Source organism: Protopterus annectens, chromosome 12.part0 (assembly GCF_019279795.1).
Source record: "Protopterus annectens isolate FY-2018-M chromosome 12.part0, PAN1.0, whole genome shotgun sequence".
NCBI lineage: Eukaryota > Metazoa > Chordata > Ceratodontiformes > Protopteridae > Protopterus > Protopterus annectens.
This window is the reverse complement of record NC_056746.1, coordinates 1295174945-1295198433: the sequence shown is the minus strand read 5'-3', so window position 1 is coordinate 1295198433 and position 23489 is coordinate 1295174945. Positions and strand designations below refer to the sequence as shown.

Genomic DNA, 23489 nt, shown 5'->3' with positions numbered 1-23489 from the left:
AACTAGTTACAAAACATATGGATTGGGGTTCTTCTGGTTTCTCCTTTTCCATTAACTACCCCGTTCCAACATGACAAACATGTTTCTTAACAGCTTCTTCAAATTACCGGCACTACAGGTAAACTGTACTGACATTCATTTCTTTTGAAATGCAGAGGAGATAAACTCTGCAAAATAAGGCAGCTTCAATATTCAAGAATATTTTAGGATGATCATTTTTATAATTTGAATACCATGCTTTTAATACATAAATATACTTGATGCCACTAAAATATTTAAATACAAATTTGCTACTGCTAAAAATGCAGATAAATAGACCGGACAATTAATGTAATTAATGGAAAACAAGCTACCCCGCTATCAACATTACTTCTACAATGTTTCATTCTGCAAAATCAGTGGTCCTGGATTTTATTTATGCAACAGAATGCCATAAAACACAAAACTACCAATGCCAATAGCATAATCACATCTTGCTAAAGAAAATGACGGCACATGACAGTAAAATGTCATATGCACTTTTTACGAACCTTTACCATAGAACTTTAAAATTAACTCGCTAACAGCAATGAATTGGTTTGTAGGACGCACCTTAATTTTAGTAGACTGTTGTACAAGTCTGCCTTAAATTAAATCTTACAGTATCCTCGTTATTAAACTTTTCATAAAAATTTCAAACACAATGAGCAGCTTGTGTAGAGAACTAAAATACCTGAAGTCTAGAAAAGACTAAAAGGCTAAATAAAAATGTAATCAAGCAATACATGACTGAATACCTACAGAGCAACTGCCTACAAATGACACCTCAATGCACCTTAATTCTTAGCAAAATTAGACTAAATGATACCGCATGTAAATTGGCAATATGACTTCCCAGCAAAATGTTAATGCTAAATTATCAATTTTTTTTAATGCCAGTTTATGATGCCAATTCAAAGAAATTAGGTACTCACAGGAGGACCACCATAGGTTAGTAGATTGAAATGTATCCCTAACTAAACTTGTTTTAAGTGAAATCGCGCCTTACTCTGATGCACGAAAAAAATGACACCACCAAGTATGTGACTCTTATTTGAGACTGGGAGTTCCATATTCATAGAATACCAAGGTTAATCTTTCAGGAAAGCAAAGGATCTTGTCTCAACCAAATGCAGATCTGAAACAAGACCTTAAATGAAGACCAAATTCCCATTAAACTTACTGTAGGAGTGTGAAAACATTGTTAAATTAACATAGTTAAACAGTATCCAAAGATGCACTGTTAAAAACTACTCGGAAGCAACCACGATTACAAAACCATGTCTGGGAAGAACCTGCAGTTGTGTTAGGTAATTACCATGAATGAAGATGTTAGAGCAGTTTCACTGTTGTGGTAATAACTTGGGAGTCTGCAGACTGGTAAGGCCAACCTTAATACTAGGTAATTTCACTTTCCTCCATTGCCCAGATGCCTTCCATCTGATGTCAGGGCAATAAGGGGTTATCAGCTGATGTCAACTTCGGGTATTTCTTGACACACACAAACCCTCTCAGTAGCCAGATCATCATCCAGCCCAGACATGTCTCCCAGACTACAGTGCGGGGAGGGGCACAGCTAACTGTAAATGGGAGGAGGACAGTGTGGAAGGTACTCACCCCAACTATCCAGAGATGAAAGAAGGGGGGCTAGGAGGATGGGAAATGGTACTGCATCAGTGAAGCTACTGGAACATCTACTTTTATGGTAGGTACCCAACACAACTGCACTATGTTCTTCATAGTTCACTGTTGCACTGAAAACTTTTGGGATGATTCCCAGTGTCAAGGATAGCTGGGGGTTAGGCAGAGGATGGGAACTGGAGTAATAGATTATCTCTTGCAGAACGGCTGAGACAAACCTTGGCTCTGGATGCAGAAAATTGGTGATAATGCTTGGAGAAGTTGAGGACATTCCAAATGACAGACTACAAAATGCTGAGAGAGGAAACTCAAAGGAAGGCAGTGGTAGCAACTGGAGGCCTCTGTGCAGTGAACTCCTGATCTTTTGGGGTGCTGGCTTTTTGTTGGGAACAACAGAATGGGATGAAATTTACACATCTATATGGATATACTCTGCTTATTTATAGCTCTTCTGCCTTTAGCAAGGGCTACTGTTCAAATTTCCAGTAAGATTACGTTCTGTTGAGACAGAATCTGTGCTGCCTATGTACATCCAATGAATACACAATCCTTTTACCTTTGCTTTGTGGACAAAAAATAAAACAGATTGATGGTTTGGTTCAAGAAAAACTCAGGACACCATTTTAGGCACAAAGAAGGGTCTGGTATGAAGGGTTACCCTACCCTTATGAAAGGTCAAGAAAGATTACCTACACATCAAAGCATGGAGTTCAGAGATATGCCTATCAGAGGTTAAAGCTACTGGAAGTGTTGTTCACCAAGTGAGCATTTTATATCGACTGAAGCAGCAAGCTCAAAAGGGGCAGGTTCAATTTTCTAGTAAGTTTTGGTCTGGGGGTAGAGTGGGGTGGCTGTTGGTTCTTTCCTGAGTGTTCTGAAGTGTAGAACCCCCTTAAACTGTTCAATACAGTTAAGAGAAAAGATTGTGGGGGATTCAGGGGCAAAACAGGTGAACATGGCTGAGACATGAATTTTGACAGATGAATATGACTGCCCTTTCTTGTATAGTTTGGAAAAGTAGCTATCTGGGGTAGCCTAGTTTGAACAGGCTACTGTCTTATGTGAAAACATTAGTCCAAAGGTCCATTTTGAGATGCAAGACCTTTTGTTGCTGGGTCTCCTAGCTTCTTCTCATTATGAGCAAGATATTCAATAAACAAAGCTGCATGGAGGGGATACTTGGTAAATCATCCAGCCTACTCAAGTGACCGTACTGTGGCCACCTCCTTGGGGTAAGCACATCCACTGAGGAGCAGTATCAATGATTTCTCCACAGCCATGTTCAGTAGAATGGGGAACTAGTGCTGCCTGGGTCACAGGGCAGTCAGTAGGGCCACGTTTGGCCTGTCCTTGATTTTCTGTAGTACCTTGAGGAGGAGGACTAAGGGAGGAGAGAGAAGGCATACAGAAACTGACCTGTCAATGGGAAGTTGGTGTCTGTCTTCCATAATTCATTCCCTGCAGCCCTTGGGCAGAATTTGAGTTGCTGGCTTTGTAATGAGGCAAAAAGTTCTACTTCTAGTAGATCCCACCTGTAAGTCAACTGAAGAAATGCCTTCCCAAGTATCCAATTGTTTTAGTCCAGGCTTATCCTATTCAGAGGATCTGCCAGGTTGTTTTTCCACTCTGGCAGATGTTGAGCCAAGAGGATCAGACCTTATACCCTTGTAATAATTCCCACACCTACATAGCCAGCCACATCACTGAGGTACTATCTGTTCTTATGAAAAGGGTACCCTTTTGCCATTGAACTTTGGACATGACCAGTGCCCTGTGGACTGCCATCTTCAGGTTGATGGCCTTTTTGCAATGAGCCCTTTCCCAAGTGCTCTGAACTGCCATCTCTCCTGCATGTGATCTTCCAGGCCATGTCTATGGCATTTTAATATGGGTCCGGGTACCTATCTTCAGCCAGAAAGGCACTCGCTGGTTGGCAACGAAGGCTTGTATCAAACCACTAGAGGAGGTGAACACAAGTCTGCAGAGGAGTTTGGTACTGGCACCAAAAATTCTTTAGATACCACACTGCAATTCTCAGAGGATGAAAGCTCGTTAATACTGCAACAGTAACTCCAGTCAGGACTTCCATAAGTCTGCAAGACTCCATGAACCCAAGAACCCTTACGAACTCCCATGAAATACATTGAATGACCACTATTTCAGCGAGGAGGTATGGTGACAGGAACAGGTTCCTGTCTTGAGAAAGGCAGGCCTTCAGGCCCTTGGATGCACCCAAGGAGGTTACTGTGGTGAAGGGGTTGGAGGTAGGATTCCTGGAGTTTCAGGGACAGTCCTACCGAAGCAAATCATTGGTCAGCTTGAGGGATGCCTGAGACAATCATCCAGATGGGAAATATGTGGATGCCCTTTGTCCCTCAGAATGCTCTCAAGCGAACCGGATATGTGGTAAAGATTCTGACAGCAGCAGACAATCCAAAGGGCAAGAAACAAAACTGGTAATGACAGCCGTCTACCTTGTGCAGAAAAAAACAGTTAAAGGCTTATAACTAATGGGTCTATTTTCAACTAACCACATTAACTGGAATTAAAAAAAAAAAAAAAAAAAAAAAAAATTCAGTAACTGCACAAAAAGAGGAGGAAAATTCACCACCAAAGGTAGAGACACTAACAACAAAACATTTGATAGAAGATTCAGTGGTTTTAAAGTAAACAGGAGAACATACTACAGGAACTGTGCACAGATCTCCAGAAAAAGCGGTAACTTACACCCACATACATTAAAGATAAAAACAGTAGTCCATGGCCATTTAGAGATGCAACAGCATGTTACACATAGCAAGAGAAATGTGGAGAAGGGTCTTTAGTAGTATAGCGTTATAGGTAAAACAGGAGGGGACGTGACAAGTACCCTGGGAAAGCTTTGGATGCCAATTTCTGCTAACCTTAGTCCTCAAAATAATGAAGATGGAACTCAATCCCAGATTACTGATCACTTGACTACAATATGATTTTTGATTTTAAGAAATATCTATTAGAGGCTTAAAATTCTGATGTTCATCCAAATATTTTAGATTCATTACCCATGAATTACTGGCAAGCAATATGCTGTTTATTATCAAAGGACTCCTCTTGCAGACACAAGCTTGGACCCAGTCCCCTACCCAAATCTAAACCAAACAATGATACTACAGAAGGAATTTTAGTACAAGGGCACTACAGTGGTGGCAGGAAATCAGACAAACTATTAATTCAGTGGAACACTGACCCAGTAAAACATGGTGAATGTATTAAAAGTTTTAAAAATTTACAGAAATACAGGCTGAATCATATCACTAAATCATGACTTTCAAATACCCCAAGAAAGTGACACCTTTTAAAAACATAACAGAAGTACCTGGTGTTAAAGTGATCTTGTTAAAAAAATATCAAGTTTGAGAAAAAAAAAAAAATATCCCAAACAACCTATTCACCAAAAGGTTTTTTCCTCAACAAACAGATTTGACAAAACTTATGTATTTAAGCTAATTCAAATGAGACAGTAAAAGGGGCTACAAAAAATAAAATCAGCAAGCAGACTTCTTAGTCTTAAAAAAAAAAAAACAATTATAAAAAAAACTGCCATGTTTTACTTAAAAAGAAATGTTCAGGGAAAAGCCCCCCATTGTGTGTTCTGACAAAACTGTACAAACAAAATGCTCTGGCATTTCTACCCCCAAACTACATAAGGAATAAAAGATGTGTTACTTTTAAAACTCTCAGTTATCACCCCCAACCAACAAGTGCTTAATATGAAGACAAAAAAATAGGGAAATATCTACTACATTTCCAAATTAAAAGCGGGCATGGTATGCTGAATATGTATGAAAAAGTATATCCTGTCCCTTAAAAAAATTCTGGCAGGGTGGCAAATTCAGACCAAGGATTAAAACCATTGCTAAAATTGGAAGTGATGCAATAGACAAGTAGCAGCAACTGGAGTGGAACAAAGAAAAAACTTGGAGTGGTCAGGCTAATGAGGAGACATTTAATATAGAAGGACAACTCTAAGAAATTGACCTTTTCTGAAAAGTGCTGGAAAACAAGAATGTGTACTTAAGTAAAGGGGTGAAGGTCTCCACAAGGGGCGAGGCCCCCTTCAGATACCCCAGGGTATACCACTTTGGCAACAGCAATTTTAAATTATCCTACTTGACAAAGTTGCTCTTACAAAAATGGACCAAACCTATAAACTCTGCTACAAGTTTCCAGCAGTACCATTACTCTTTCCAATTTCAAAGGACTATAGTCCACTAAACCCTCATGAGGACTTAAATGAGCAGTTCACTTAAAGCACATTTGTCTTCTCACATTCAAGAGGTATAGCACAAGTCAAAGTGGACAATAACTTAGCAAACACTTTTTGCAAATGGATTATAAAATCTTCAGAACTATTTTGAGGAATATGCTATTCCCAGCGCTTCTGTCAAACTGTACCTGCAATCACATCAACAAATCATAGACCCCTAAGAACAAGTATTTCACATAATGTAGAATAATCATGCTTTACAGAACAGAGCACAAAGAATACACAGTGGCTGGGAAGAGCTGTATGTCAGGGAGAGTGCTTCACTTCTTTACTATAGTATTTCTGCTTAAGCTTATCTATATTGAGAAAAATCTTCTTGAGGTGATGCGTTGTGTATTTGAGGTCCAGTTATGTGGCACACAAGAAAGCCACACAATTTAAGCAGATAATGGCATTACAGAACAGGCACTGAATGGAAAATACAGCTTTTTTTCTTTTATACAGAAAAAATGTTTACATATCATTCACATAAATGTACATGTAAAGAAACCCTGTTATATGCACTACATAGTTCTACTTTTTTTAGGCAGGGGCTAACTTAAGCAAAAATTATATTACACTACAGCCTAATTTAAATCTGAAATTCACAATGTTTACCCTACAAAACTTTTACAGTCTGGAAATAAAGACCGCTCATTTTTATGAGGGTTTATCAATTTCAGTTCCTTGTTAGGCTTACCCAAACTGCATTATTAAATATATCACACTGCAATTACCAAGTTATTCTTCACATAAGCCAGGGTGTATATATATATATATATATATATTTATAAAAGAATATATAGACAGATAGATATGTATAATATACTATGGTGCTTTCTAAAAGAATAAGAGTTTACATATTTCTGAAGAAATGACAGTAACTGTTTAAGCCTCAGGGCATCAAAATCCATTAGTGAGCAGAGGAGTGTTTGCTATTCATGGCAGTGTTCAGCAAGACTTAGTGTTAGAAAAAAAAAACGGATAAAAAATATTAAGTTACCAGCTTTTGGATTTCTGAGGGGAGCTTTCAGAACACTGTACACTTGACACTGTGATTTTGTCAAACCAGAAAATGACTAAAAAAAAAAAAAAAAAAAGACCACAACTAATCGGTCCCTCCTCAATTCACAAAATTCCACTAAAAGCAGCTTATAAATGACCCAACAATAAACAAAAAGCTAGGACAACACTGGGGGAAAAAAAAAATCATGGAGACGTTCCTAACCTTTAGCCACTCAATGTGAGCCTCACCCAAAATACATGCACATTCCAGTGAATGTCACACCATTCTACCAGTAAACAGAAACAAATCAATAATTACAATGAGCCAAGTGAATTCCCACGAACATAAAAAAAATTTCAAACAACTAATCTCACAACCACGTGGAAAGCAACACCATAAAGGAGACTCTGCTGAGAAGTAATACAGATAAAGCTAATAACTATGACGAAGTTATATAAGCAACTTAAAAAACGGCAAGTAAATAGTGGGGCTACTACAGCAATTAACCACATACCCTTCCTCCGCACAACACTTTTTGAAACAGGGTCTATATTATAACTTCGAAGTTGTAAAACTTCGAATGTCATGATATTGGACCCACAACATTGAAGGATGAAAATAGTGAAGCCCCGGAACATCGAAATTTTACCTAGGGCAAGATTACGGTGGGTCGTTCCATGGCTTTGCTATTTCCTCCACTGTGGTGCGATAGTTACAGACCTTAGGGTTAGGGTGCGGGTTAAGGTAAGTGGATAGTTATAAATGTACGTATGGTGTAGTGTAGGGTTGGGTTTTGTTAACTGTATGTGTATTAGTTTGTGTATAGTTTCGTAGGGTATGTGTGCGATAGTTACGGACCTTAGGGTGCAGGTTAAGGTAAGTGGATAGTTAGGAATATATGTATGGTTTAGTGTAGGGTTGGGGTTTAACTGTATGTGTGTGGTTTATTTACTTTGGTGTGCTTGTGTTGTGTGTGCATGTTTCTCGGAACAGCAAATTTTTTCCCTGGGAAAAATTTAGTTATTCTGAGTGTTCGATGTGACCATAATTCAAAATTCCAAGTTCGAACTTATGGTGTTCGATATTTTGGAATTTCGAATATATGACAGACACTTTGAAATATTTTTCACCTGGACAGTTTCAATATTCAAAACATTATGTGGGCTGAATGAGGGACTTGAGCATTTAAAACCATCTCTGAGACTATCACTTAAATGCAGACATGCTCTATGTATGTGGTCATCTTGCTGCAATGGACAAGTGCCCTTTCACTTAGGTGCAGTGACCTTGCCGCTAACTATATTATGCTTAAAGTGGGACACAGCTTACCCTCCACAAATGCACACAATACTTCAGTACAATTTGTTTCAACCATTTTGCTACAGTTACGAGACTTGTACTTTTGACCAATGAACCTTGTTCTCCTTGCACAAGAATTAATGATTTATGGGAAAAACCTTATTGATGTACAATATTCTTAAACGTGAAGTATTTCCTGTGTGAAATATAAAATGGTCATCCTAATTACAGCACCTTTTGAAGACTATCAAATGATGAAATTTAAAAAAAAAAAATACAATTTATGCAAGTCTAGAACCATGATCAAATTTACAATCAGTACTTCACAAAAACTACAACAAAATGATGTAATGTTAAAGTTTACTTAACTCTCCAAGACTCTGCATAAAAAAAAAAGTACTGTAGATTTCAAATTCACCACCAATATTCACAGGAACAAAAAAGTCCAATGTAAACTGGTTCATGTACAAGTGGAACAAGACCAATGGTTAGCATTTAGGTAATAAGCCCTGTATCTTTTCACATACAGCAAGGATTCAAACACATCACCTCTGATGAAACAGACGGACGAAGACTGCTTTGATCACTAAGGACAGTGGCTAGCACTTTACTGCATCCCACAAAAGTTACTGACACTAGATTTAAAAGCTGCAACTCTGACAAGCATACAGCACCTGCAGCTGGAGTAAAGAAAACAAGGGCTACTTCTGAGTTGAACAATATACATCTCCAATAAAAGTTACAACATCTTAAAAATACTAAAGAAAAATGTTATGAAATATTTTGCATTGCTGAACACAACCTCCCCGGGTACCAACTACATTTCATTCTTTATGTTGTCAGATATACAACTTCTTACTTTAACATATTTGATAGGCTCCAAGTATTTAACTAGTGCATTTCGCTTACATCTTGAAAGACACTAGTTAAAGAGACTTGACTGTGCAATGTTCACATCTGCAACAGCTTTATGGACCAGTTGGAAATGTGCCTTGATCCAAAATATTTACTTTTGGGGTGGGGGTATAAAAACTGTGTCTATGTATGACAGAATGGCAGGCAATGAAAATGGAAGCAGCTGGTATGCAGTGCCTCTTAACTGCATGTTTTAGATCTGTTTAAAAGTTTGTGGAAAAGGCAATGCTAAAACCTAAATTCACATGGAACAGATCAGAGCAAAATCAAGCAACCTGAAGAAAAGAAGCTAGCCAGGAAACAAAAGGACCAGTAAAAGTTAAGTACAAAACCTGAAGTAATAAAATAAGGTGTCAATGACACTGAGACACAAATGACAGCTGATAACTTACAGACAGTGTGATGAATCAAACATAAAATAGCAGTTCAAATTCAAAAGAGCAGTTAATTAAAAATAGAAATGGAAGCAGACTGAAGGACTTGGAAGAATACTGACTGCAAGAAAAGCAGCTACAGTCGGTGCAAGGCTTAGAACGTAGAAAGGGAAGCTGCATGAAAGAACAAAACAAAGACCAAGCCTATGACTACCCTGTGTCAGTGTAATCCTATGGGCTAGGCTTGTAAAGGCTCCATGGCCATTAGCCTAGTACGAACCTGTGAAATGAGGCACATCATGAATAAAATGAGAATCGCACCCAGGCAATGGAGAGATGCAACAAGTATACCATCAACCAAAAAAAAAAATTAGCAGTGAGGATGAAAAACATGGAAAAACAAGCCCAAATACAGAGAGCTAGGAAAGTGGTTGCTATAACAAATCACACTGAAGCACAAAACAATCAGGAAGTCAGACAGCACATTCTGAAAAGAATGAATCAATTATAAAATATACAGAAAACAAAACAGAGCGAAAGAGAGGAGACTAAAAACAGATGCTGAAATTATTACAAAAATATGAAAAAGTGAACAAAATGCAAAGGAGATATGGTGAAGGCCAAGAGAATAGTTTTGGGACAGAGAGAAGCATGTACAAAGGGATCCTACCATAAACATGAGAGACTGAACACATCCCAGAAATGGGGAGACTGAGGAATCTGAAGTGCAGTGCAGACCGCTCCCTCAAACTGAATGATGGCATTACAGAAAGACAGATAATGTGGGATATCAACCAATAAAAACTAGGCAGACGCAGACATGAATTAAACAAACAGAAGCAACTAAGGAATGAACAAACACGGAGCAAGAAAGTGAGAAAAACACCACATGACACGACAGGGAACTATCAAATGAATGATAGGAAATGAATTAATAAAAATAGTGACTTTAAAATGCGACAGTGCTCTGCTCATCCTCCTCAGGAAAAAAAATCATTCATTTTATCTCATGACAGAAGATGACACCCATTTGGGGAAAAACCCCACAAGGTTAGACTTATTCTATGACACACAGAACACCAACTTCAATCTGTGATTCGTATTTAATGCTGAAGAATAAACAGTTAATCTCCCTGAGATATGTATGCTAAACCTATCACATTACACCTTTTATACAGCAATGCAGGGGATCCCACACTGTATTGTGATTTCACTAATACAGCACCATCTGGGAATAAAGAACTGTAGCACGTGGAAACTCTGAAGTTAGTTTCATGACTACACTACTGGTTATGAAAAAAGAAACGGTGAACAGTGTTTTACTTCTGCTTATAGGTGGAGGGCCAGTCTTCTGAACCATCTTTACATATATTCAGAACTGCAAGAACATGCCTTAATTACTGATTGCCAAGTTTTATTCTTATGCATCTCATTTTCATGTGTCTAAAGGATTTTCAGTATTTACTTTAAGTATACCACATACGGTACACTTTTAATGTTTTAATGTTTCAATAAGGGAGTAGTACTTAAAATAGCATATATGAATCGCAACTACTCAAATGTCAAAAAACAGACTTTACTGTAAATACATATAAATTAATCTCCTGAACACAAAGCATTCCGCTGCAGATCAAACCAACCAATATATACCTGCTAAGTAGGTAACTCCTAGCCTTTCAGTTTGCCATATCACAAAGCAAGGGAATTAATGAACCCCCTTCCACCCAAACAACCTTCCCTAGAATATTTCCCTGTATTACTCTAGCACCATTTTTCATTCATTTCAGATGCTCGCTAAAACCCACTCCCATCACACTCCAAATGGATCCCAAGAGACTTCAAGCACCACTACTCACACATTTAATGACTGTACTAAATTAACACAAGTGTGCTTCCCATTCCGATGTGCCATTCTGACCTTAATCACACATCAGATCTAGCAACTTCCCCAATACAACCACACAAAATGCCATAAATATGGGACAATGAAAATAGCAAAGATAAAACTCATACTGTGATATAATTCGCTGCTGCTTGGTAAATTGGAACTGATTTACTTGCACTGCTCTGTCCCCTTCTAATAAATTCACATTTAACATACTGTTACATAATTCTCTGCTGCTTGGTAAACTGGAACAGATTTACTTGCACTGCTCTGTCCCCTTCTAATAAATTCACATTTCACATACTGTTACATAATTCGCTGCTGCTTGGTAAACTGGAACATATTTACTTGCACTGCTCTGTCCCCTTCTAATAAATTCACATTTAACATACTGTTACATAATTCTCTGCTGCTTGGTAAATTGGAACGGATTTACTTGCACTGCTCTGTCCCCTTCTAATAAATTCACATTTAAGCCTGTCATCTGACGATCTCATACAGTGCTACTTTCCTGGGAGAAATTTTTACTTAAAGATTTAAAAAACAAAAACAAACAAGAGTGGCTTTTCCCACAAAATTCTGGTGGTGTCACCTTATGGTTTAGGAATTATTAAATATGCCCTGCACCTTGCTTGCTCTGTTAAGTAATATCAAGAAATGCACAAGTTTTTTTTTTTTTTTTTTATGGAGCAAGTCATCCAATACTTCTATCTGCCAATCCACTGAAGTAGAATAGGGCAGTAATACTGAAATAGTTTTTTAAAATTAAACTAAGGTGCATCTCTACAAAAAAGGAGAGATTAGGGAGCATGGATTGTAAGAAACAGCGTCTCCTAAAACATAAATGAACACTGCTTTTACTTCCTATTTTTTGAAAAACAATTACTGTAGTTAGCGTGGCAAAGTGCTGAAAGAATTCTGAATGAGTAATTTGCATTACCTTTTTTTGCAACAAAATGAAAGGATTCATAGTGCAAAACATGATGTGCAAGTATGCTGCACAACATCAGATACTGTTAAACTGGAGGAACAACATAATTTCCTTATGAATAATCTGAACATCACATTTCCAATCATTTGTTCACATTAAATTTTAAACAGTCTTTTCTGTGACACAAGACGCAATAAAACGGAAGTGGTATTTTTTTCTACATACAACTCAAAGAGACACAGGTGTAGACTATATACATCAGTGAGAGGAACAAGCAATGACATAGAACAAGCAATGGAAGAAAACCTAAGAGAGTACAAAAGTATAAACCTTAAGTGTATCCTGCGTAATCTGTCATGCATGTAATCTTGCTATATTTGTTTTGTTTTTTTGAGACAGAGCAAAAGTCTGATGGTTATACTGTCAAAAAAAAGGGGGGGGGGGGGCATTTTAGGAAATTAAATTTCAAAGAAATTATACCACTGAAGAAATGGTGAACCAGAACATGAAGGATAGCACTTTATGAATTATAAACAAGTGTTCTTTTCAATAAGAGAAAATACTTCACAACTTCATACTGTAGCATAACAATGCAAAAAATCTAGATGACAGAGGTACAAAACAAAATCTAGCTCCAGGTCTCTCCCCCTCCACCTTGTGCTACTGTCAACATTAATAAAAGGTCTATATTTCAAGTGTTAAGAGAATCGTAAATAAATATTCTACAGCAAAATGCTGCAATGAAATCTAGTTTTACCACAGAGTGAAAGGGCTCATGAACTCGAACAAATAAAACGCACAAGATAATTGACATTGAGCAAGGGAAACTGTCAATTTAACAAGACAAAATGCCCACAGGCAGCAAGATGGTGGGGTACAGTTAGGAGAGCTACTGATAACCTAGCTCAACCATTAAATTCTTGCCTTTTTACATGCATCTGATGAAGAACTGGATTAATAACATGGCTAAATTGCCCATAAAAGCAAAGAAACACACACAGTCCTGCTATGGGTGTACCACTACATCAAAGGAAGAATGTTCAAAGTCAATTACTTGTGGAAATAGTGATTTATCATTCAACATCCTTTTAGCCGAGATTGTTTTATGCTCTAAATGAAGTAGTTTTAGTCCACACAAAGCTGTACTACAGAAATGAGAGTTTCATATCAAGTACAGCTACAGTTTAGCCACAGTGAAATATCAAAGTTCCACTGCAGAGGGTTTAAAGTACTTTTACAAAAACCCTACACTAAATTTAAGAAAGTTTTACTTTGGTATTTTTACATGCCGGATGAAGAGACAGAAATCCAAGTTGTGCCTGACATCTACTTGATGGAAGCAGTCCTCAGGGAAGTAGGAATGCAGTAAACAGCTTTTGGGGGCTGATGTGAAGTCTTGCTGCCGATTTGAAAGAATCCAATAATGTAACTTCATCTTAATATGCACAGTTTGAGTTTGGAAAAAAACAGGATTTTCTGGATCTGTGTTCAGAGGAAGGTAAACTTTCTTCCGTTAAAGACACCCATATACACGCATCCGGTCATTCTGAATCCTTTGAAAAATGGTGCCTATCTGTAGCAAATCACACCAGGAATCCATCAGAAACAGAGTAAATAAAACTACAGTATTTAAGGATAGGAAGATATTGATAAGCTTTGTTTGGGTTATGCAGATAGTGTAGCTGTGTAAAATTTTACTATAATGGTAGATGTCCCTCTCAATGTTGCAGTATTACTTACAATAAGGATCCCCTGCCAAGGGTGGCCCAACATCTGGCCAGTATACCAAAGCCTTTAGGCTGCTAAAGGTATGCTGCTGTATGTCACATATATGCTCTCAGAGTACAGTGTAGGGCATTAAAGGTGACATCTGGACATACCATTCTCACAACTTAAAGCTCCAGTAGGAATGTCAGTCCAAGGATTAGAGAGGTAGCAAGTATATCCAGATGGAAAAAACCATGGGGAGGAAGTGGGAGGGGGGGGGGGATACTGCAGACATCTACCATTACACTAACATTTTACACAACTGTACTATGTCCTTCCATTTCACTGCTGCAGTATTCCTTACACTAAGGAGATTGCAAAAGCTCAGGAAGAAAGGGAGAAGGAAAGACCAGCAGAGCCCTCTAGGATCCCATATAGGATGGCCCTAGTAAAACCAGCTCTAGCCCTGGATATCACATCCAACTTACAGGGCTTGCAAGTATTGCATGCAAGTCCAGGTAGCTACCTCAAGAACACAGTTAGTATCTAAACCCTTCAGAGAGAGAGGGGGGAGACGCCAGAAGAAGCCACAACCCTTATAGAATGAGCCTTAACAGAAGGAAGGCTCTTGCTATGAAAACAAAGAAATGGCTTAGATATCCAAGAAGAAAGTTTGCTTGGAAACAGGGAATCCTAAAGATCTGGGATGAAAGGAAACAAAAAGCTGATCAGATTTGTGAAAAAGCTTTAGTCTTATCCAAATAAAATCTGAGTTGTCTACGCACATCCAAAGTGTGCAAAACCTTCCCACTTGCAGTCTGCGGAGAAGGGAAAAAGTGGACAAATAAGTAGATTAAGAGACAACTCATTCACCACTCTGGGCATGAAAGAAAGAAAAAAATATAAGAGCAAAACCCCAATTGGGCACTTCTCTGAAAGACGGCTTGGTAAACTAGCAAAGGAAGTGAGCGTTCAGACTGACAACCGAAGATGGCAGACTGGTGGTAAAGAAGCTCCAATGATGGTACGTACGGACATCACATTTATGCCCTATGCTGTACGCGGGAAGCATACGTGTGACCTAAACACTTTGGTACACTGTCTGGACGGCGGGCTGCCCTTAGCAAGGGATCCCTACTGTAAGGGATACAGCAAAAGTGAAATGGAAAGACACTTGTGAAGAACCAAATCTAAGAAAGATTCTAACCTAATAGTAAGCTGCATAAATTATTATACCAAAGCAAGCCATATTTAAAGAACATGTAAAACTGGTCTGCTTTAAAATAAGGACAAAATCATAAGTGTGTGTCAATTAACAGTCTACGTTCATATTCAGACTGAATATAAAGCTGGATATGAGAAAAGTTCTTCAAACTAATGCCATTTAAACTGAAGATGTTCAATTGTGAGCAGGGCAGCACAGTCTTGTTTATATTCAAGGAGTCATCCTGTAGTAGTGTGCATTATATACAGTAAATCATGACTCTCCAGGATTTACAAATGTAATGCACAGAAGACACCAACCGTATATAAAATACATGTTTGTGCCATCTGCTGAAGTCTCTGCATGTAGTCAGACCTCACAAGGTCCCTAGCTACCAAAAGAATATCTCAAATGTTGAAGTGCTTTGTTATATACATGCAAAATCCAGTTGGCACTAACGACCTTAACTTCAGGAGTAAGAATAAAGGACCAGAATGAATAACTGGTCATGAAAGGGGTGGGGGGGCTGCTGTCCATTTGGGTGGGTGGAGTAGTATCAGTTCTGAAATTGACAGACTTACATAGAACAGGGGAAATGCATGACTTACAACTAAAATTAACTTTTACTTTGAGACTGAGGTTAAGGTAGAGGACAAAAGCACATGTTTAACAGCTGACAGATACTTTCTGCTGCCTGCTGTGAATGCTAAACCTCATATGGGGACAGACTGCATGAAAACCCGCACAGCCTGGTCTGTCACTTCTTTCCCACTGTCTTTAAGGCCATAACCACTTACCTTGGTTCTCTACGAAGTCAGACAAGTTGGGAAAGGTACCAAATCAACTGGAGAGGACAGGAGCTGCAAGACAGGGAACAGCAAATCAGAGGATCTGCAGCAACCAAGGAAAAGCAGAAGACAAATTAAAATTTGTAAATATGTGGCAAACAGGAAGCACAGAGTCTAAGAAGGAACTGGCTTTGAAAGCTATTAAAATGCCCCTACAGTACTCTCCAACCAACTACTGCTTTACCCACTATGCCATGCTGCCATCCTGCAAACAAAAAAAAAATTTTGTGGGGGTGGGGGGGGGGCAGTTGTCTTATTTTGACTTCATAAAACTAGTACCATATAGGCCACAGAAAAGTACGATGGTAGTCTGCTAAGTGCTGTTTTCCAGCCAGAACAAGCCTGAACCATACAGCAACTGCTGCAGAATATTGCTGGGAACACTGAATTCCCTGGAACTTTACAGTACTCTGACAATTTCTGCAATGAAGCACAGTTAACATGAATGCAATAAAAGTTTCTGCTCTAAGAAACAAGGAATGTGTGACACATTGTGGAACAGGACTTAACAGAGCATGCTACCCAATAATGTGAGGTCATAATAGAACCACAGAGAGTTCTCCAACTGGCACTGCAAGCTATGCAACATAGTAGATAATGCAAGCCCAAGAACACCCTGTAGACTGGCTGGGCAAAACAGTGTGCCAGTCAGAGGAAGACAACATCTGGGTGTTAGAAAACAGAAACAAGTGGATCACACAATGTGACACCAAATTGTGGAGAACAATTGTTTTCAGTCAGTGAAACCTGCATATTTTTATGCAGCCTTAAGTTTTATGCCAACTAACACAACAAACCACTAGCACGGACTCTACTTGAGGAAAACATGTTTGCATCCATTCCACTACACCAATCAAAAAACTGCATACACCGTACAGCACCACACTTGGGAAATCAAAACAAAAAGCATCCATTACACTCCACCACACCAGGGTAATCAGGACAAAATTAATGAACCCTACAAAAATGAAATTGTAAATTAGGAGTTAATATCTTAAGCCAATCTGATAAGAAGCATAGTGACTAATGGAGTGCAACCCCATAAGCAGAATTACAACAGGCCAATTGTGCACACCACTTCAAATAACTGCTCCTGCAGCATCAAATGTACAGTACTGAAGGGACCAACAGCCATAAGAGGGAAAGTGTGAGGTGAAAATACTAACATGAATACTACGGCTTCCGGTGTCCATCCGAGTGTGCAGGCTTAAGTTCATGGATTATACAGAGAGACCCCTGGGCAGCGAGGATAACAAAAAATATCTTTGTATCTGGACATATGCAAAATAGAGGTATACAGATGTTTGGAGCAGCAACTTATGCTATGAAAATGTCATAAATTAAATCCCAACATTTTACAGTAGTGTACTGCATAATAAAAGCTTTGATCTGAGACTGTTCCTTACAGCAAAGGATGGTAGTTAAATGAGAATTGCAAAAGCTCTTGAGAATGTCAGAGGGGTGAGAAATTCGTCTTTAGTGAAAACACAGTGAAACAGTGATAATGTTAACAAATGCCCCAAACACACGCACAATGGCACAACATTTTCAATTACTGGCTCATGACCAGTGTGCCAAACAGATGCAACTCCATGAAAATACTGAGCTGCACTTGTCAGAAGTACTAGATACAGTAGCTGTTCGCTTATGTCAGGTCACTTCAAAGCCCAACTAGGACATAAAATGGGACAAGTATCCACCAACCTCACCAAGGAAAATGGACTGAAAAGTCATAGAACTCTGCATGTCACTGTCCAAGCTTAATCTGGAATGGGTAAAGCTAAAAGAACAGTAAATTCACATTAAAATAAAACACCCATACATTTTATAAAGTTAGATGCCTTTAGTTCTTATGTGAACGGACCTTCTGTTCAGTATGTGGTAATTAAATTTATTAGGGCCCTTACAGTCTAATGAATGTCCTAAACTCTCAAAAGGTTGAAGGCACTCTGGTACTACAGGTTTAATCTGACTGTACAGAAAAACACCTTCATGACTCCCTGAAAAACGTTATCTTTTCAAGGTTAGTTAAAAATCAAAGCATTGTGCGCTTCAATAAGGCTCATTAATACTCCAGATAAAGCACAAACCCTGTTTTTCTCCTTCCCTGGTAAAGAAGTCTATTGAAATGCCTGATGAAAACGAGGCAAGGTGGTTGTGCTCAAACTGGAAGTGAAGACAGGAGGCAATGCATGGAGAGGTCCAAGGCTAAGACCACCCCCAGAATTCTGTGAATCTTGAGGTTGAGGCTGCAAAGAGGTAAGTGAAGACTGCTGCTCCCCTTGAGAGTAGCCCATGACTAGCCCACCTGTAGACCCAGGTGGGTTATAAGGAGGAATATTCAGTGGCAAGAAACTCAGTAAATGAGAGAAATCCATATTAGCAGCACAAAGAGATTCTGAAATGATAGTAGGGTTTTTTGAGAGCATATGTTCCCCAAACACATCATCCAGATATCCCATCTGAGGTTCCAATCCAATTTTAGCTGAATTTGTTTGAGATTCATTAGGTGTAACTGCCATATTGCTATGCAAGTCCATGTAGAAGTTATCAGTCTCCATTTTTGGTGCCTTCTCAGACAAGCCCGAAGCATATGAGGTAGATCCGTGCTGGTATTTTGGAGGATGTTGAGGAGGAGGGGAGTGGATTGGGGATGGAGATTCTATGGGACAGCCCACTCCCATTGTTAATGGGCTTGAAACCAAAGAATGTGAAACTCCAGAATTTGACATGTTCTGAAAGTGACTACTATACATGCCCATTGGTAGCATGCTAGGAAAAGACTTCCCCATCATGTCCTTAGAAGCCATACACATCACAGGATTAGGCTCCTCCTTCACCGTTACTGGTGGGCTAGAATTGAGGACATCCAACATATCTGGACTTTCTGTCTTAATTTTAAGCAACTCTTGTGAATGACTTTTTTTAACATGTCTTGTTAGGTGATCCTTCCGTCCAAACCTCTGGGCACAATACTGGCAAAGAAAGTCCTTCCTTCCTGTATGGACCACCATGTGCCTTCGAACATCTTTCCGAGTGTAGAATCGCCGATCACAATGATCGCATGGGTGTTTCTTTTCCTTAATTACTCCTGAAGACTTTCCTGAATGTGTCTTCAGATGCTCAAGAAGTACCTGGGTATTTTCAAAAGTCTGAAGACACACCTTACATGCCAGGTCTCCACTGGTGGCAGCATGCATAGTTAAGTGCCGCCTGAAACCAAGCTTGGTGTTGTAGGTCTTACCACACTCTTCACACTTAAATGCCTCTTTGTTTGGATCATGTGTTTGAAGGTGGTTCTTGAGATGATCCTTTCGATGGAACATTTTCTCACAGTAGGTACACTGATGCGTCTTCTGAGGAGAATGCGTGGCCATGTGCCTATAAAAACAAATTGTAAACAGAAATGTTAACTGAAATAAATCAGTATCACATATACCCACTAACATACTGCGTAACTTGATCAACAAAATGCCAGTAACCATGGTTCCTCTACCAAAATAATTCACAGTTAACAAAAGTAGTCAACATACATTTTAAATTCTATTACTAAACAGTCATATGAAATCATAAAACACCATGACCAAGAAAACTGGAGAGGGACAGAAACTTGGTAGCCTAATGAATGTAGCTACTGGGAAGATATCACATTTTTTTTCTGCATCCCATCTTATATTACTTGACAAATTTAATAAAAAATAGGGGGGATAAAGACTTTATAAGTCAGTTAAGATGAAGCCATTCATATTCAGAATCTAAGTACATATGAAGTGGTTTGAAGATTATTATTGAATATTACTTTGCATGAAGTAAAGTCACCCACCAAAGTGGAAACAAAATGCTTCTGAAATGGCTATACTAAACTGGACAAAAAACACTGCTAAGATAAAAAGCTATAACTGTATAGTGTAACACTTGCAGCTTCACTGCTCAATATTTTCTGCATTAATGTTTTTAATGCAACTTTCCTCTGGCTTGTCAAAGTAAGATGGAGAAAAATCTGAAGCTTTCAATATGAAAACCCACAATTACCAGGACCACAACAGGGTCAAAGGTCATAAAGAAATGACAGTAGTGAAAAGGCACCAAGCACTGCATAAGTCTACTTCTGCTGATCCCATTTCTACCCCAAAATTTCAGAGTTGCCTATTTTAAGAAATGTCCCAAGAATTAAAAAAATGCAATGTCCTACAGGACTTAAAACTGGACAGCAACTGAAAGAATACAGCGTAATATGACTGAGGAGTTTAAGAGGTTCCCTACTGGAGTGCTGGCACTCCATGCTGAGTCCAGATACACTGTGGAGGACCAGAAACTACATAAGAGCAAATATCAATCGCCCTTTGGCTTTAAAATTCCCCCAACCTCAAACGTGCATATACCAAGTTAATGATTACCATTCCTTAGAGAAAAAGGATTATTCTGTGAAATGGCGATCCTTGGACTTAGTACGACTTTTTGGCCAGTTTCCAGATTACAGGACTCTGCATACAGAGTCTCAACCTTTAAATAGATAACATTTTAAGACTTGTATTAAAAGCCTAGACCAAATGAGGAAATGCAAATAAAGTATGAAGACAGTAAAATATTTGCTAGTTTCAATTTCAAGTTTATTTATTTATTTTTTTGTTTAACAGATTACTAACATACTGTTATAACAGCATTTCATGCACAAAGATGGAGAAAAGTCTAAAAACCAGGCCAGCAGCATCCTAGGTCACCAGTGACAAGTTAACAGGGGGCACTATCCTCTAACAAATGGAAACAAGCAGAACAGTGAAGCTGCTCCTGCTACACTGAATGACTGTTGACTATTGCCAGAAAGCTTCTGTTCCTCCAATCTCAGTACCAGTCAATAAAATAGCAGCTGTCCAACTATGCTGTCAGCATAACAGTGACAGAAACTAGGAAGGATCAATATTCTACATCATTGCCAAACTAGGTTCATATCGCTAGGAATAGCAAAAATTTAAAACCTCTTAAGACTTTCTGCTGCAATGTAACCATCACAATCATGGAAATAATTACAGCCAAACCTTGAACTTGCAAGCAGCATCTTTATATGATGAAGCAAAACATGCTACATATACTTCATTACATGACATCTAAATGGGAGCATTAGAAGGCAGCAATGTTAAGTAGTTTTGTAAGAACTTACTATAACAGTGCAAGTTTGAATAGCTCATTGTTGCAGTAATTCTGACAAATGCGATGAAACTTGCCAACAGTACTGTATGTATGGCCAATATGCCAAAGCTTAGGCACTCTGGTAGCTTGCCAGGTCAGGAAGAAACAGGCAAACTTTGTGGGTTTTTGTTCAAGCAGCTTTATTATATACAAACATTGTAAACTAGGTTAAGTACTTATAAACAAACTTTCATGCACATTGATGTTAACACTGGTTGCAGCTTCAAAATGGCACTGAAGAGAACACGTGATAGGAATTGATATTAACACAGACATAGAAAAACTTCTTAAAGGTACAGAACACTTGTTATTCTACATCTTCCCTGTTTGAGAAATGAGTTGGTCATTGTCACTGGAATTAATAAATATGCAATTTACACAGGAATAACTTTCACCATGCAATTATACAAAGCTAGGTATATATATACATCTATATCCAAGTTGCTGTGCATTTCACACTGGGCTTTGAGAGGCGACCATTTCATGTGACATAAAACTTGGGATCTGGTTTAGCAACTGGAATTCTGTGTCAACTTTTCATTCTTGGGAAACTTGGGATCATCTGCTGGGACAGTTTCAGGAGTCGACACATCCAGGAACAGGAATATCATCTACACTGCTCTGAGAGTTAGAGTTTTTGTCATATGAACAATGCTGTGATGTCCGTTCTGGTACAGCAAGATGTCTGATTTCCCCAGTACTCCACGCCCTCGGTTGTAACAAAATGTGATATAGTGCTAGTCCCACACAACAGTAGAGGTTGGTTAAAAATTTAATAAAAAGTTTTCCAACACAGGATCTCGGCTCTGCACATGTATTCGTTACTTGACAACCTTTTGCAGTTTGTATCCTCACTCTCTCTCCTTTCAATGGATGAAGAATTCTGCTCTGTTTGTCACAGATGAACTTTTGAAAAGAACGCTGCTTAAATAACTGGGCTCCAATGGCTTTGTTGTTTTAGCTTTAGGTCTCAATAAACTAGAACTGATAGGCAATGTTGTTCTGGTTTGCCTGGATAGAAATCTCTGAGCAGGGGAGCCAAGTATATCATCCCAACATATATTTCTGAGATTGAGTAAATTAAATCGGTATCACGCTTTGGACTACTAGCAACATGTACAATCAAATGGACTTGCTGAATGTGCAGTACAGAGTGCAAAGCAATTTCTTGATTAGTCAGCGTATCCACAAAGTCCCATTCTCTTGCAATTTTCTGAAACAATTGACTCAAATTGGGTACCACTGTCAAAGTAATTTCTGTGGACTACCATGGACTGAAAAATGGCGTTTCAACTTAGTACTGACTGTAGTAGAAGTTAGATTAGGTAGGAGATCAATCTCAAAGTAATTTGAATAAGTCTACCAGTACTAAATAATGTTGATTTGTACCAGTCTAATACGTCAGTAGCTACTACTAACCAAGGTAGTTCAGGGATTTGACTTGGCTGAAGTGGCTCTTTTTGCGAAAGCAGTTTAGTACTATTACACACTGAACAGGAAGAAAGTACTCTATCAATGCTGTTCGCTAGAGAAGTTCAAAACACAAGTCCTCTCGCCCTTCTCTTAGCAGATTCGGAACCTGGGTGACCACGATACAAAATCTGGACATATTCTTGTTGCAAGGAAGCAGGAACAATTTTAGGACCTTTGAAAATACCATCTACCATCTCTGTAAGGAAAGTAATATTGCACATTGGGTGGCACACGACTGCTTTGACGGCCATCCAACACTGATGTAATTATTGAGCTTTTGCAAAACTAGATTAGCCATTGTATGATCGCGTAGTCTTGTGGTAGAATAATTACACACTTCCATGACATCAAAGTCAAAAATCTGTGTGTCAAGCTGTTCTGTTGCATTTCTGGGTTATTCGGATAAGGTATCAGCCAGACAAAGCTGTTAGCCTTTCGTATATACCATTTTGAAGCTGTACTTCTGCAATTTGAGCATCATTCTTTGTACTCTTGCTGGAGCTGAATGCATATGCTTCTTTAAAATAGTAACCAAAGATTAATGATCAGTTTCAATCTGGATATCTCGACCACAGATATAATCATGAAACTTGAAACATGCAAACACTATTGCCAAAAGTTCCTTTTCAATTTGAGTATACTTCATCTCAGTCTGGGTAAGTGTTCCAGATGTGTAGTCAAATGGCCTATCTTCTTGAAGAATAAATGCACCTAAA

At 38.6% G+C, this 23489-nt stretch overlaps 1 protein-coding gene across 3 annotated transcripts in view; it reads right to left on the bottom strand.

The window, feature by feature from the left end:
* Positions 1–23489, bottom strand: part of PLAGL2 (PLAG1 like zinc finger 2) — a 129590-nt gene that overhangs the window by 2950 nt on the left and 103151 nt on the right. For 2 of the 3 annotated variants that reach the window (XM_044090346.1, XM_044090348.1), the window contains one exon: positions 17558–19494. In XM_044090346.1, the coding sequence (XP_043946281.1) occupies positions 18234–19494 (1261 nt within the window). In that variant the 3' untranslated portion in view covers positions 17558–18233. Of the gene's footprint in view, positions 1–17557; positions 19495–23489 lie in introns of those variants that run through there. The other variant, XM_044090347.1, reaches the window with a different exon arrangement.